At 44.4% G+C, this 17,240-nt stretch overlaps 1 protein-coding gene across 1 annotated transcript in view; it reads left to right on the forward strand.

Moving 5' to 3' along the window:
- Positions 1 to 16,483, forward strand: part of GRTP1 (growth hormone regulated TBC protein 1) — a 28,113-nt gene extending 11,630 nt beyond the window's left edge. The window contains exons 4-8 of the mRNA XM_416941.8: positions 124 to 248; positions 1,888 to 1,984; positions 13,578 to 13,750; positions 13,865 to 14,050; positions 16,008 to 16,483. Of these exons, the coding sequence (XP_416941.5) occupies positions 124 to 248; positions 1,888 to 1,984; positions 13,578 to 13,750; positions 13,865 to 14,050; positions 16,008 to 16,097 (671 nt within the window). The 3' untranslated portion in view covers positions 16,098 to 16,483. The remainder of the gene's footprint in view (positions 1 to 123; positions 249 to 1,887; positions 1,985 to 13,577; positions 13,751 to 13,864; positions 14,051 to 16,007) is intronic.
- Positions 16,484 to 17,240: the final 757 nt, after the last annotated feature.

Here is a 17,240-nt window from a genome sequence, read left to right on the forward strand (position 1 = left end):
TCATCCACCAAAACCACGGTTTAATGAGGTTTTGATTGTACTTCAGGAAAGCTGCAAAAGCTTCTCTGGAAGGCAAAGGAAGGAACAGCCCTTAATTTTGGTCTTTTTTCCCCTTCTGTCTAGACATGAACAGAACGTTTCCAGATAATGTAAAATTCCGCAAAACAGCTGATCCCTGCTTGCAGCATACACTCTACAATGTGTTGGTGGCATATGGACATCATAATAAAGCAGTGGGATATTGTCAGGTATGTGATCACTCTTCCTTTTGGTGCCTCCTCCTAGTATAGGTGGCAAGTGGGAAGAAAGTTTGTTTGAAGTTCATTTATTACGTCTTCTGCTCTGTTCCCCTTCTGCACTGAAGGCACAAAAGTGAACCTAAACCTCATGTGCATGCTAACCAGCTGTACACGGAGATGGTTTGAAACATGGGGATAAGGGATGCATGATTTATCAATTTTATTGCTCTCAGGATTGTATATTTATTAAAATGTTTAATGTTATGAGAACAACAGAAGGCATAGAACTGTGAGGGGTCTGCTTTGCAAACAGAACCTAAACCAAATGCCAGCAACTGCTTTCTGAGGCATGTCATAAATAAGCAGCATTTTGCAGAGTTTTTGCCCTCTGAAGGCTCTTTGGGGGGGGGGGGGGGGGGGGGCTATTTTTGTAGTGCTACTGCATTTCTGGGATTTGCTGGGACAGGGGCATGGCACTGCCTGCCCTGGTACAACCAGTGAAGTTCAGAGCCCTATGGATTTATGCTTAAGAGAAGCTTTCTGTGTGTGAGCAGCGTTAAAGGCCAAGCAGTCTGTTGTCACCATAGATGGATGTAATTACTAAGCTATCAGCCTAGAAACAAATAGTTGATGTCTTGGTTAGGAGGCCAAGCACCGTGTAAGGCCATGCAAGGCCTGTCTGAGTTGTAGTGACTCAAAGCTTGAAAATGAGCCATTTGGTAAGGTGCAGTGTCCTCATATTTCCATGTTCTGGGAGTGCTACAAGGCCTTCTGTAGTGGGACAGGTGAATTGAAGAAATGAGATCTTAGTTTCCATACAAGCTTCTGGCTTCTTGGTGGCTGTCATCCTCCTCAGAGCCATGACAGCGCTGCTGCCTGTGGCCACTGGCAATGCTGCAGAACTTGAGCTTAGGGGGGGGAGAGAGCAGGGAGAAAGCTGAATAAAGGGGTGAAACTGAAGAAAGCAATGTAACCAGCACTGGCTTTCATAGCCTGTAAATATTTAAAGATAATGTGATTTTCTGCTAGCTTAGGGAAACTTCCAGGGGAGCTTTCACTTCAGGGGCATGTTTTGTAAATTGTCATGCTAGTTTGCTTTCTGGATTGTTATAAGTATTGTCTTGTTTGCAGTAGAACAGACATACTTGAGACAACTTAGAGCTGAGGAATAGAAAGAAACTAAACTACTGTTCATGTAAATTAGTAACATTGCCATAACAGTGTTACAGTGGATATGAACAACAGCTCATTAAAGCTACTGAAGTTGCAACTTCTTACTCAGGAGTCTTTGGCTCAAACGTTCTACTGCAGATTTGTGGTCCACCTGCAGGTGTGTTATGGTTGTGTTGCACATCCACTTCAGCCATGTTTTGGTTCTAGCCAGAACACTCATCGACTACACTGGGACAGGGCTTCAAGATTTATATACTACTAAGTTTTTTCTTTCAGTTTTCTCTCTCTGAGCTTTTTAAAATAATTCTTGGTAGCCACCACCACGCAGATTTAACAGCTTATTCAACCAGTGCCCTTTATTACTAGACTTCACCAACTGTGTAGAATGGAAGTAAGTTAGCCCTTAATCAAAAGAAATGACCTAGAAACTCTTAAGGTAAATGCCTGCATCTTAAAATTCTTCTCTTTCTTTCAGGGCATGAATTTCATAGCTGGATACCTGATTCTTATTACAAAGAATGAAGAGGAGTCCTTTTGGTTGCTAGATGCCCTTATTGGAAGAATATTGCCTGGTATGCTAAGAGCTTACACAGTTATCTTTGTATACCAAAGCCTGGCTTTTGTTTGATATTTGCATTTTAGTCCATTTTTCAATATTCTAGATGTTAAATTGGCTTATGTGGACTGAAGACATTTTAGGGACCTAGAAACAAGGCAAAGACAGCACACAGGCCAAACTTGACTGCAGAGCAGACAGATTTTAGCCTTGGTTTTGTTATTTCTCACTCCCTGCTTATACCTGTTTGGTAGGTGTCTTCCTATTCCAGTGTGATGCTGGGGAACAGGACTTGGGTGGTGTCTGGGATTTGGCACTTCTGGTTGCAGGAATATGAGATGAGGCACAGATGAAACAGTGATTGCAGAGCACGAAGATGGGTGATGCACACAGCTTGAGTGCTAAGCCTGCAGCAGTGATTCCCAGTGACTTGGCAGGAGACAGCGTGACCTTTCTTCAGAAGTAACTGCAAGGTGATGAGGGTTTCTGCTAGGTAGGGGACTGCTGAGCAGGCGTGCCTTGGGCGCTGTCCATGCAGTAGTATTGCGCAGCAAGGCAAATAAATGTCACCCTGTCTGCGTGTCTATGTGACTTTCTTATCACAGCTCTTATAAACAATTACAAGATCTAGCCAGGCTGGTCAGTACAGCCTTGAGGGCAGTGCAGAAGACTATAAGGTACAGATGGCATTTACATCTGGTCAACTCAGCAGCTCCCTATGTTCTCTTGCCTGGATGCCTTGCTTTGCAGCAGGAACTTACTTGCTGAATTTTGCCTTGTATATAAGCTGAATCTCACCATGTGCGTGGACTCACTTAAAACCATAAGCAGACATCAGGCACAGCTATGTGTTATACTCTTATAAAGTATGTTTGGGAACGTACTTTCTAGGAATTTAGTTCTAGAGGAAGAACGGCTTTGTCAGGAATTCCCATGAGCATTGCATGGGAATGACTGCAGCTACACCCTCAATGTAAAGCCATGTTGAGAAACTTGTTTTTCTATGAGGAAGCTTTGAAATTCGCTGCTGGCCCAGTTTTGCTTTTGAACAGATGTTTTTCCCAGGTGGTTGAAGGCAGAGTGCAATATGACAGTGTCAGCTAAATGCTGGTCAGAGGCATCAAGACTGATACCATATTTGTCTGGTTTGCTTTAAGACTTTTTCCATTTTTTCATTTTTGCTCCTTTCTGAACAGAAGAGAAAAACTCTGGGAAAGAAAACTGTGAGAGTTTTAAAAATCTTTTGACCAACTTTTACGCTGAAAACACCATATACAAGCTGAGCTTTTCTTTAAACGTAGGCAGAACGGTTGGACTTTGTTTGCAAATTGCTGGATTAGAGACAGGCGAGGAGCACTTTGACTTGTGAATCAGTTTGCAAATGTTTGAGATTTTACAGCCCCGAAGTTTACTTTCAAGCTAAAAAAATAGCCTAAAGAAATCAACTGTCTTGTTTTGGTTCAGCCTTGAGAACTGTAGGCTGTGCAAACAGGTAGGAGACTGAACGCTGCCCTCTGCCATGTGACCTGTCACTAGGTGGGATAAGGCCCTCCCCTGGCACAACTTGAGGCCATTCCCTTTAGTCCTATGGCTGGTTGCATGGGAGAAGAGGGTGATTCCAACCTCACCGCAACCTCCCTTCAGGTAGTTGTAGAGAGTGATAAGGTCACCCCTGAGCCTCCTCTTCTCCAGACATCCAGTGCAGAGGCTCTCAACTGTAAGTGGGGAAAGGGATATGTGCTCACAATGGCTATGCTGGGCGAGCCCTCTCTCCTCCACAGCCAGCTTTGAGAGAGCTTGAGGTGTTTCTTCCAGCTTGGCTGACTCAACAAGAGCACAAGTTAGCAGGGTGAAGCTTTTGTATCATAAAAATATCTGAAAATTCATAGCATGATGGGTAAGACAACTGTATAATTTCAATGAAATATTATGTATGTGTGTGAGAGAGAGAGATGGACTGTGTCCATGAAGAAACTTTCTCAGGTGAGTACCTCCCTTGTGTTAGTAGTGCTGGGTACAGTGCATTTCAGTTTAAAGCCATATAATTACTTGTTGGGGAAGAAGAGAAATACAGTACGTTCTCCAGATTTTCAGAGGGAAGAGTCAGTTTTGTTGGATGCCAACAGGTTAATGAGCCAATCTTTTCCTTTCGTTTCATTGCTCTTCTCTTGGTTTGCGTTACAGTCTATGCTTTCCCCTTTCACTGCAGCGCATATACCTCCAGGTCATGTCCTCGTTTCTGATTATGTCCTATCACTGCTGATTAAATCGGTGGATATTTAGGACAATTTGGAAATCCCTTCTCTGCCCTCTGCAGTGTTACAATGAGTGCTTCCTTGCCCCTGCCCACACGCATTTAATTGCACTCAACATCCACACAGGTGCCTGGTTACTGGCAGGGTTTTTGGCCAGCAGGTGAAGCCAACAAACCACAGATCGTGTTCCTGAAACCGGGGCTCACCTCCCTGCTTGTTACTGCTCTTTAGGATGAGGGAGGCATGTGCCATAGAGTGTGATAGAAGTGCAGCTCCTCTGCCCTGGCAGAACGGGACAGCTTGGCAATGGGGCTACTTAAGTAGAGGTTTTCTGGCTGAATTGCCCTATTACACCCCTCAAGAACCTTCTGACCCAGCAGAAGTTGAGCAGGAGTGGAGCTGGGTGTGTGCCACATGTTGACTGGATGCGGCGCTGCTCAGTACAGCTGAGTGAAGCCAGAGAGATTCATTCTTCTTGCTGAAGGCAGTCCCACAGCCTGTTGTGTCTGCCAGCTGCTCAGTGAGGGCTTTGGAGGGATTAGGAATTTATCTCCACCCCATAGCATGGGAGAATTGAATTGTTTAACTGAGGTTTTAGGTGCTTCCAAGATCTCTTTATTCCCAGGTTCAGTCAGAAGATGCTGGAGCAGACAGTGTGGCCCAGAGGAACCAGTAAGGATTCAATTCAAATCGAGAGTGCATGTGTCTGCACTTCTGTTCAGTATAGCTCTGCTTGCTGACACACTTTTTTTGTCCTGTTGGGGAAATACAGGGGAGGCTGGATTACTTTAGAGAGCAGCAGGTGGGAAGTAACTTTCGAATGTGGTACCTTGGTATGTAATTTAAGGAGCATAGTAGTCATGTTCTACATATTTGTGAATAAATTGGGAATTTAACAGGGGAAAAATGTGGCAGTTATACACTCTGCTATACATATATCGTATGCAGATATCAGAACTTAATATATGTAGAACGCATTTCTTTTTGTGCTCTGACATGAGACATCCCTCAGATTAGTAGCATTAACAAACACTACTTCTTTCTTTTTCCCCAGCACTGTTAATAAAGTTCTTCATTTAGGTTTAGCCTACGAGTGCTTCTCAAGGGTCAGTCTAGCAACCTTCCTTCAGCCTGGTGCTTTTTAAAGTGGTTGGTTTGTTTGTTAAACTGGTGTGCTGCCTGGTTGTTTATAACTAACTTCAAGTAAGAACGAAGTTTTGAAAGATGACATGGTCACCAGACTGGCAGACTGCACTAACGGGCATTATCTGCAAGGACAAAAGGTGCAATGCAAGATACTGCTCTGGTGTGCAGCTTAGCCACTGCTGGTTAAGGCAAATGTCTGTGTGTTTGGATAAGTGGTATCTGACACATTTCTGGTTCGCAAGCGTATCAGCCATAGGCTTGCAGGTATTGTTGCATAATGCAGGAGATGAGAATATTTCAACTGAGTAACAGAACGTAATTGCTCATCCAGCTTTTGCATATCCTCATCTTTCTTCTGATCAATGTTATGACGTTCTTTGAAGTCCTGTCTGACAGGACTTCAGGTTTTAAGGAAGGAGCCGCTTGAGGAATACAGAATGCTCTACTACCTATAAAGTATTTCTATGTAGACTGCTTGTTTTTCTTTTAGTTGCAAGTAAGCGTGCATTTATTTCCCTCTGGTGACTGAATGAATGCCCAGAGGGATTGCTGTGGAACTTCAGAACGCAGAGCTGGCAAGACAGCCATGTCTTTGAAGACCTGCTTCTCCAAGGGGAAGTGGAACTTGGTTCCACATGGAGAATTTTAGCCAGCTGTGCAGGTAAAAGGCACTGTGGGACCTGAGTGTAGTAACGCTGAGCTGAATTTGCAGCCTAGCAGGAAACTGTCACTTAATGAAAAATATGTCCTTTCACAGAGAGTGCTTGAGCACTGTAAGCATGTGCCTTTGATGCGGAGAGCTTGCAAGGCTGTGCATAATGTGCATGACATCGTGTTTGCAAAGTTGTTTTTGATAACTAATCCTTCTTACAGCATTGCTTCTGGGCTGTTTCCTCATCGTGCTCTACTGGTAGCACCCAGCTGCAGGGCTGCGTGCTGGCAAAGTCCTCACACACCCACACGGCATTCCTCTGATCATACATGAAGCGATACTCGTGTGCAGCTCTGAAGTACATCATATCTGCCCCAAGGAGAGAGGCTGAGTAGTCAGGAGTTTGAAAATATGAAACTTGGACATACTCTGCTGCTAGTCAGCTGCACAATGAAAGGATTCATCTCTGAACGTTAGAGGTCAGTTGTATTTATCTAGAAGCTAAGCATGTCGTGTCCTGATAAGCCGAAAGTGGAATGTTGGGGTCATCGTGTGCATATATTTAGAAACCTCGATAAGCCTGAAATGCTTATTACTTACAAATATGAACTGCTAGGCAACTTGGGAGATTGGAGACAGCAGGAAACGAGGAACTGGGGCTATTTTTCATTCAAATGATAAGTATATTTATACTTTGGAATAACAATATTTCCTAGAAACATCCCTTGCAAATTGCAAGACTCGTCAGTAAAAGAGCAAGCTCATTGTTCAGTATGTGTGCTTTAGGTAGCTGGGTAGGAGTACTGCAGTTTTGCCTAAGCCACAGGTTTCTTGTGTGTGACAAAGCATTCATGTTCTCAGTCTTGCTTTTGTTTGGGAATATGCTAAGCTTTGGCTGCACACAACAGAAGAACCCAACGTATTTAAAAATGCTGAAGAACATTGTATTCCTCAGCATGGCTGTATTTACACTGTGGGAGCAGGGCTTAAATCATAGAATCACATATAATTTTTCAGGCTGGAAAAGACCTTAGAAATCACTGAGTCCAACCACAACCTAACCATACTACCCTAACTCTAACAACCCTCTGCTAAATCACGTCCCTGAGCAGCACAGCCAAATGGTTGTAGCTAATGCTTCTTTTAAGACTTCACTTTACTATGTTGAAAAGCCCATAGATATGGGGTGTTTTCTCTGTGAAGTAGTCAAGGTTGCTTTTTATTCTTTGGATAAAAACTACAAACAGAAGTTCCTTACGGAGCTTCATTTCTGTAAGTAGAGCTGATAACCCTTTCTTTCATGTGCCTTCAAGTCAACTTTCTGCATTAAATGTGAATATTGAACCTAGATGCAGGTTTCTAATGTTGGTTGGGTTAATGTCATATACAGAGTGAAGTGACATACTCTCTCCTCCAGTAGTGAATATATCCAAGGATTACTTGGGCTTTTCCTGAGCTAAAACCTGCTTACTGTGGATTTATTTGTAACTTAAGATATTGGAATGCTTTTGTTGTTTTTGTTTTTAAATTGGTCGGCTACAGCAAGCTTTGAAATTATTTCATAACATAGTATGATATATCTACTGTGTAGGTAATGACATAAAGAATGTGTTTATGGAGGGATATGTGCTTTGGAAGTAAAGGAATGATATGAAGGAAATCGTGAGCAATGCCCAGTAGCTTTTGTTCACCTGAATGTATAGAGGTGACATCTGTTTTGCTTCAGAGATGCTGTGGTTATTTTTTATGTTTAGAACATTTGAATGCTTTACCTACTTCTCAGTTTATGGTTAGTGGAGGGATGTGCTTCTTCTTTCACTTGTGCCTTTTACAGTTTGCTTCAAGACTGATGGAGTGATGGCATTGGTGAACACAGGGAAGGTGACCGATGTCATTTACCTGGACTTGAGCAAGGCCTTTGACATGGTCCCCCACCACATCCTTATCTCAAAACTGGAGGGATGTGGATTTGATGGGTGGACCTCCCAACGGATAAGGAATTGGTTGAAAGGCCGCAGACAGAGGGTGGTGATCAGTGGTTCTATGTCCAGGTGGAGGCTAGTAACGAGCGGCGTCCCGCAGGGGTCTGCCCTGGGATCGGTGCTATTTAACATCTTTATCAATGACATTGACAGTGGATTGACAATGGAATCAAGTGCACCCTCAGCAAGTTTGCTGATGACACCAAGCTGAGTGGTGCGGTTGACACAGTGGAAGGAAGGGATGCCATTCACAGGGATCTCAGTGGACTTGAATGGTGGGCCCAGGTGAATCTAATGAGGTTCAACACAGCAAAGTGCAGGGTTTTGCACTTGGGCTGGAGGAACCCCAGGCATTTATACAGACTGGGAGGAGCAGTCCCTGGAGGTGTTCAAGGCCAGGTTGGATGGGGCCCTGGGCAGCCTGCTCTAGTATTAAATGGGGAGGTTGCTGGCCCTGCCTGTGGTGGGGGGGGGTGGGGGGGGGCTGGAGATTCCTGATCCTTGAGGTCCTTTCCAACCTGGGCCATTCTGTGATTCTGTGAAGATTAGCATTAATTCTTGTTAGCTTCTTCAGGCTTGAAGTAAGAGGACTGTGGATTTTGTTCCCTTTCTTTTCAAGCTGGAGGGTTGGATGTGCTTTCCTCTTCAAATATCAGGCCAGAGCTATGTGTGTCTCCTCAGCTTTCTAGTTAAGCCTCCTGCATCTGCCCAAATCTTTTAAGTGATTTACTAAGGAGCTCCTACTGTGACTCTTAGCATTGTTGTAAGGAGCTGAAGAAAATGTAACTCTGTGAGGTTATTTTTAAGTGCGAGATAATACAAGTGTGTGTTTTATGCTGAGAGGTTAAGAATAATCTTGTCAGTGCAGTGAACTGATTAAGTAGTTCCTCTTCCTAATCCCATATAGGAATTAGCCAGAAATCCAGAATCCTTGTTCAGCAGCGCTTGCCAGTCCTGTAAGACTCACAATACAGCTGTAAGTGTTTGCTTCCTCCACAGGCACAGCAAGCACTCGTGGAAATCTGTTGTGTTTGGTCACGAGTTCCTCTCCAATGGAGGAAATTTCATAGAATCATAATTACAGAACATCCCAAGTTGGAAGGGACCCACAGGGATCATCGAGTCCAGCTCCTGGCTCCATGCAGGACCACCCAAAATCCAAACCCTGTGTCAAAGAGGAAAACTGACCAACAGCATTTTGTTCTGTTATGTGCAGTCTGTGTGTGAGTGCTTTGGTAGCTATGGCTTTAATCTAGATTGGTTTCTAATGATGCACAGCTGCATCATGCATATAACAGTGAGTTACTATTAAGACTAAAGCCAGCCTGTTTCATTCCTCATAACTGGAATGACTGAATTGCGTTTGTGCTTTCTAACATGCTGCCAACTTTGCTTTGTTTCTCCGTATCCAAGAGATTGCATACAGAGTCTTTGCTCCTTCGTTTTTCATCTTTGTCCACTGTAAAGTCAGGAACAATATCATCTTTGCTTTTCTTTCTACGGTCTTTATTTTTAAGAGCATCCTTCTTCTATTTCCAAACGGTAGCTGTCACATCCCGTTGTGTTGCCTGAAAAGCAAATAGGAAACCAGAAGGCTCTTTCTGTCCCTCAGCATCCACTTCCCAAATCTGGGATCAGAGGCAAGAGAAGAGTATGGACAAATGGGATTATGCAGGAAAAATGAAACACTGCCTGTTTGTGCTTGCTGAAAAGGTGTTAAATAATATCTCAAAGTAGCATAATCTAAAGTTGTTGCATAATTTCAGTATCACAGCCAGTAAACATCTATACAGTGCCTGTATTCTCCCTATTTTAAGGTAGCAGCCATCCAGGATGAATTGGGCTTGCTTATATTTGTGTTTGTTTTGGAGCTGCTGTTCAGTGGTGAGTGGGATGGCTGCTGCTGGTGCTTTCAGAACTCCAGAACAGAAGTTCTTGTTCACTTTGACCCAATGAATTAAAAATGATGGCTCGAACCTGTTTGGGGATTTTTCTCATCTTCCCTTGGAGGATGGGGATCTTGTTTTTAAAACGACACAAGTGTAAGAGTTCAGCTCGTCTCTAAAGCACGTATCTGCAGGATATCGCTGTGGCCGGGACATCTGCAGGGGGTCACTTCGACCTGATAGTGCAAAGAGTTGGCAGTACTCATGGTTTTCCTCCTTTTCCTGTTGTGATTTTCTGATTTCCTCCCAAACATGTGTTGTTCAGCTTTTTTTTACTCAAAGACTCGCAAAGCAGATTCCTACAAGACCTGTCTCACCTTTTTGAAGTATCCCATGGTGGTAACAGAAGAGCAGAGCACTGCCCTGCCTTTCTGGCCAAAGCAGGCCGAGAGTTGCCAATGGGGAGCAAACAGTGAAAGAATGCTGGAAAGGTTTTGGTTTTTCTTTTTCCACAGAAGCATGCAGTAGAGTTTGTTTCTGTTGTGACTGGAAGTGTAGAGGTGAATGCTCTTTGTGAAGCCAGCCGGTTGCAGTTGGCAGCCTGCTCTTGCCCAAAGCCTGCTCTGCTTTTCTGCTCGGGCCTTGAGGGAAGTCCGGCTACAAACCCACCGCTCTTGCAGCAAGGAGCCACGTTGGAGTGCTGCACAATGGTGTAAAAATGAACCAGTTTTGGTTTTGGGTGGAGGGAGATAACTTTACAAAGGAGGGAGTGCAGCTTTAGATGGGTAGGTGTGGTGGCTGCACAGCACACTGCAGTTCTTCAGCTCCTCTACCTTCTGGTGGGATCAGCGAGCAGACTGAGGAGCTGCAGATTATTGTACTGCAGAAGACACTTTGCAAAGAACTTCATCTTCTAAAATGGTAGGGGTCGATCTTTTTCCTCTTCGTCTCCCATGGACGTTACAAATACACTTATAAATACAAATCACTCTGTTTGTCCCAGGCTGGGTTATGTAGGCACTCGAAATAATAGTTAGAAATGCTGGAAGACGTGCAGCAGGGCTCAGGTCGTGCCTCGGGTATTTCTGCAATACTAAGAATAATTCCTAGGCTGCTTCTTGCAGAAGGAGTGTTTATATTTAACCTGACATATGCACGACAGACTCGAAGGATTCTTTTATAACTTCTGCAGCTCTGACTCGGGGAGGTAATTCAAGGCTAGAAGAGCACTGCTTCTTAAACTTTTATTTTTGGAACCGCTTAATCTAGCTGTAACACCTCACAAGGACGTGCAGTCCTCACAAATCCTTATTTCCTGCAAATCTCATTACTGCTGGGGGACGCTGGTAGGCAGCCGTATCTGGAGCGGGATGCGGAGAGGGGTCACTCACTGTGGGCTGCCCCAGGAATGCAGAGCGGGTGAAGAAGGCGTGGAGAAAGCAAGGGAAGACTGTGGGTAGCTTGCCCAAGAGCTTGGAAATGGGGAGCCCGAACTAGATGGTCTTTGAGGTCCCTTCCAGCCTTAAGCCATTCTATGACTTGATGATCCTTAAGGATCCCTTCCAACTCAGGATATTCTGTGATTCATGTTGGGAAAGCTGGCTTTCATCCAGATGAATTTCTGGAATTTAGTAATGAATAATGAATTAGAAGAATAATTTCTAGTACAGTATTTCATTTGTTGCCTTCTGGAACGTGAAAGGTAACATAGCGCGATTGCCTAAATCACTTCCATTTTTCAATGCAGAAATAAAAGGAAGTGATCTGATACTGTTTTCTCAGGAGACAGATAACCTCTCGTCTGAGGACGCTCCTGCAAAGCAGCCCAGATCAATAGGTACACTACTGACCTACGCTTGCTGGTTCCTTATTTATTTTTCATTAGTGAGTGGCAGATTGGGAGCCGATGCTGGCTTAGGTCAGTTCCAGGTCATAAACTGCGCAGTGTTTGCCAGAGAGGGGATGCTAATGAATATGCTAATTGTGTCTGGGTAACGCAGCCTGAGAAGTTTCAAATGGTCTGTGGCACAATGCAGAAGGATATCAAGCTGGGGTATCTGGATGGCAGGTGAGTGGAAATCACTTGCTGCACAGCATCCTTGTGCAGAAGGGCTCTGTGTAGGGGTCAGCTTGTGTTGGCTTGTTTATAAACAAGGCCATCTCTACCTAGGAGAGACTCTGGGCAGAACAGCCAGTTCCAGAAGGTCAGGACAAGGAGGCACACAGAGCGGTGTTAGCAATGGGGGGCTGGAGAACCAGAACTGCAGAGCTTTGTTGAGGGGCCATTTTGGAGGCACATGATATAGAGAGTGATATATATTATAATTAATATCCCCGGTAGCTTTAATTAATATACAGTAAGCACATACGTATAAAGCCATCTTGGATGCTGCCCCTTGCATGTGACTTCTCCCTGCTGTGATCTGGCAGCAGTACCCCAGTTGGAGCATTGCACGCAGCCCAGCTGCCTGGCCTCCATCTAACAAACCTGAAAGCAGCTTGAGTTTATGCTGAGGCTTCTCAGCTGCTCGTAGCTCTGCTCATTGAAGGAGCAATGGGTGCACAGTCTGGCAGTGAGCTATTTGCTGGGCAGCTCCTGGAGCGCAGCGCGGTGTCCGGTTGCGTTCTCACTGAGATCCTGGCACTTGCTCTGCTGCACTAATTAAAAATAGCAGCTGCTGTTGATTTGAGGGTATCAGGTGGTGGCACGCGGTCTTGGTTCCTCCCAAGGACACTCACTGGTGGCAGTGTGAAGAAGTTTGTGCTCCTGTGTCTCAGGAACACCAAAATAAATGGTTTGCGGGTGTATGAGAGGAGCAAGGAGGGGAGCAAAGAGCAGGCTTGTTCTTCTGCCTCGAGTTGGATTCCTTGCTTTTTTTTCTTGCATTAAAGCAGCGTTTTAAGCCAAGTTTGCCTCACGAGTTAACATTACTCTTTCTGTGCTCCTTTTCACAAATACACACAGCACTAATGTGTGTGCGGAGAGTTTTGGTGTTGGCTTTGAGCTCAGGGTGTAGCTCTGTGTTTGTTTTCAGTGTACTTCCTCGTTGCTTTGGCTGTGGAGCATGTGAGAGACAGGCTGGTAAAGCAAAGTATCCCGTGGCAGTGGCTCCTGTTTGTGGAGGGATTTTGCTCATCATTCCTCAGTGGGAACAAAGAAAGTAAGGGCCACAAACAGACAGTGGAGTTCCAGTTCCTGAGGGTTGAGTGTGACACTGCTTAGTGCCGTGAGAACCGCAGTGGATGTTCTACAGTTGGGATAGCACAGTACCACGTAGTTCTCCCAACTCATACTGAGGCAGTCAGCACAGCACGAGGGCACCTTCCAGGTTTGCTTTGTGTGGTAGAAGCCACCTGTTCAAGCTTCAGTGTGTTGGTGGGCACCTCAGCATGTGGGTTCCTTTGGCATCCGTGTGCCTCTTGTCCTCTGCTGGGCCACCTCAGCTCGGATAAATTGGAGACGATTTGGTAGGCACAAATGTTGTTTCATGTAGAGAGATCATCCTTGGCTAAGAGAAGGGCTGTATGACCACAATGCAGGCATCTTTGCTGTGTGGTTTAATTTACTGGAATTTGGGACACATGGGCTCAACGTGCCTTTGTATGTTCAGCTGTATGTGGGCATTCTCCTTAGTTCTGTGGAAAATAATTTCTACTGCATACTGAACAATGGCTTCTTCTCTCCAAGATTATTACAGTCCTGCAATGCTGGGCCTGAAAACCGACCAGGAAGTCCTGGGAGAGCTGGTGAAGATGAAAGTTCCAGCTGTGGCCGAACTGATGGAAAGACATGGAGTCATGTGGACCCTTGTGGTGTCACGCTGGTTCATCTGCTTGTTCATTGACATCCTTCCAGTAGAGGTGATCACTGACATTCCATTCTTTTCAATGTACATTCATGCTTATGGTTTCCTTTGTAGCACGTTAGCAGCAATTTCCTATGAGCTGTAATCTGAATTCTCTCCTTTCCTGCAGACTGTGCTCCGGATATGGGATTGCTTGTTCTACGAAGGGTCAAAGATCATCTTCCGCGTGGCCTTAACATTAATTAAGCAACATCAAGCTTTTATTTTGGAAGCCACCAATTTCCCTGACATTTGTGACAAATTTAAGCAGATCACCAAAGGAACGTTTGTAACAGAGTGTCACACGTTCATGCAGGTAAGTTCTCCACAACCTTTAGTTGGGAATGAACAGGACTGACTTAGAAATGTTTTCTGCATTCAAAAAGGTACATATCCTCCCATTCTTCTTAGCAGGTGAGGTAAGAAGGAATCTTGACAAGAGCGTGATTTTGGTCAACTGTGGATTGTCCATTCCTGTGGTTTTCCTCAGGTGAATTGCAGGAGGCTGGTGTAGGATAGACACCAATAAATGTGCACGGATAAATCTTCGTAGTAGAAGGATCTAAAGCACTGTCAGAACAAAAAGGCAGCACCCAGCTCTTAACCTCCAGTCTGAAAGTCTTAAGTACCAGAGCCTCATGGCAACCTGCAGACTAAGAACTGTTCTTTTAAGTTATGAGTAAGAGTGAATGCCAGGTGTGTGTAGAACAAAAGATTCAGTGCTTAACTCAGAAGACTGAAATGTAAGGACAACGGGAGCAGGTCTGTCACCACCCACTCAGCGAGCTCTGCCATTGCTGTTACTGCAGTGCATAGAGCGTAAACCAGGAGATGGCTTTTTGCACCCAGAAGTCTGGTGCCCCTCTCAAAGCTCCATGCACAGCTTTGGCACGTCTATGGTAGGTTTCATTTTTGCTTATAGACAAGGAAGCTAAATTTAACTATGAGCGCTTATGAGTCTTTTAATTAGAGAACTGAGGGGAAAGGTAAATCATAGGTGTAGCTTAATTTTAAAGGAAGATGGTTGAAGGGCTTTCCCTTCCATAAAGAGTCTAGAATAAGAGGTTTGTTAAATGTTAACCAGCATGAGAATAGCAGCTCAGGCCAATGCAAACACCCGTCCCTGAAGGACTTCTTTTTTTTCTTTTCCTGCTTCTCCCTTTATTGCCATTGCATTTTACAGTGGCTGCCTTTAGAAAAGCCACCACCCTGTTCTTGCAGTTTCACTGATTGAAACTATCTGGGTTACTTACTTTCCAGCAGCGTTTAGTTGGAGTGGTGACCATCAGGAGTGGGCTTTCATGGCAGGCAGATAACCAGCATAGCTTAGGTTCCTGTGTGCCACTGAACCACGTGCTTTTGTTTCGTTCTTTGCAGAAGCACTGAGAGTAGTACAGGAGGTGGTGATGACAGTGGGTATTTTACGTCTCCCTCTTGAACAAGCTCTTCATTTTAAAGCTACGCAGACTTTGTTATCAGATGCTGTTCAGAACTGGCACGTTTATAACCTCATCTTCAGAGCTGCCAGTATAAGTACAGAGAAGTGAGAGCCCACACATCTCAGCTGTAGACTTAAGCCTATAAACTTGTAGCTTGCTTCATGTTCTGTTCAGTCAGAGGTTTTAAATCAAGTAGTGAGAAACGTATTGTTCTCAAGATCTCAAAAGCCATAAGCAAGAGCAAGAGAAAATATACAAGTTTTTGATAGCATTTAAATTGTCTCACATTCTTACATCCACGTACACTGCTACTCCCAAAAGCCTACTAGAACAGGACAAAGGTAACACGGTATGGGATTAACACTGAGTTTTTCTGTTGGCAACAGACTGTTGTATGTGAAAAATGAATTACTCAGTATGGGTTCACATGTTCTGAGTCCAGAGATGTGTTTTAATGTTTTAATTTTTCTTTGTGGAGCCAGGAGTTGGACTGGACCATCTGTGTGGATCCTTTCCAACTCAGGACACCATGTCTCTGACTGTGCATAGCATCCAATGCCACAAACACCTTCTAAAAGAAGTTTAGCTGGAGACTTAGATTCAAACTAGCTTTTGTACCATTGCTTTTGCATAACTTGTAAAGCAGCAGCTCAGAGCAAGTGCTCCAGCATGTCTTTACAAAGGAGGAGGTAAAGATTCTTTCCTGTTCGGAGAAGGCCAAACAGCAGTAAGCAATTTCACATTATGGCTACCACCAAAGGAGAGTTTTGTGAGAATTCCTGCCTGTTGGCTGAATACTCCATTTTAACAGGATTTTCTCATTTTTATCCTCAGAAAATATTCACAGAACCTGGCAGTCTGTCCATGGCAACAATCGACAAACTCCGAGAGACGTGCAGAGAGAAGGTGCTTTCTCAGGGATAGCTCAGCAGCAGGAACCAGAAATGGACACATTCCTCTTTTTGCACTGACTAAAGCACACTTCAAGCTTTCCATGAGTTAACTGACACTTGACCAATTTTTTCCTGCCTTCCAAGTAAGTGTTTTTAACGCTTTGTACTGTATGTCAGACTTGATAACTGGAACTACTGCAACTGGTGGATTTGTCATTATTATTTTTTAAGAATTAAAGTGTTTTCAGAGTAGAATATGATCAACGTAAGGACACTCCTCTTGAAGTCACTGTCCTTGTCTTTTCAGGGTGTTTTGTAATGTTGAAACAGGTGTATAGAATTACATATCCTTCGTATTGTATTAACTCTGGCACCTCTTACCATTTGTACAAAATAAATCTAATTTAATTTGTCAGAGCCTTTTTTTTTCTGGTGTTTTGTATATTCATTTAAAGTTTCCTGGCTCAAAAGCTGCAAGAGTGCAGCACATAACAAGAGATCTGAATCAAGTGTGGAAGAAGTAACATTTCTCACTCTGTGTAGGGGAGGCTGGAAGTAGACACTGTACTTCTTTGTTCCATGCTGCTACTTTATTCTAAGGTTACACTGCAGATGCTATATCCTCACATACCTGTGCTCTTGGGAAGGATGCACTTGCCCAGCCAGCTGCAAACAGACTTCCTCCTTAACAGGCCAAAGCACCAGCCCAGCTCCAAAGCTATACTTGAATGCAAGTCCAAGCATCCTTCCACCTCCTGGCAGGAAGAAGCAAAGCAGCAGCCCTGCCGCTGTTGAATGGCTCTGTCCCCACAGAGCCCTCTCGTGGCCACATCCCTTCCCTCACCTTCCTGCTTTAAAAAGAAAGGCGTCATTCTGAATACAGTTCAACACACCTAAACCTGAGCAAGGCACGCATCCCAACGGATGGTGAAAAGCTGATTGCAAAGGGAGCGCTCATTCTGAGTATCTGAGCACCATTTTTGGAAAGCAGTGCTGAGCAGGACAGGCCTTTGTGCTTATGCAAGCTGCAATTTCATGTAAGCATCATCCTCCCCAGCCTCCAGCTTACTGACATGCAGCAACTTTCCCTGTCTCCAAAGACAACCTCCACAAGAGCAGGAAGTGCCATTTCAAACCTCTGTATACAGGTAAACCCCACCTTTGTGGTGGGGAA

Source organism: Gallus gallus, chromosome 1, assembly GCF_016699485.2.
Source record: "Gallus gallus isolate bGalGal1 chromosome 1, bGalGal1.mat.broiler.GRCg7b, whole genome shotgun sequence".
NCBI lineage: Eukaryota > Metazoa > Chordata > Aves > Galliformes > Phasianidae > Gallus > Gallus gallus.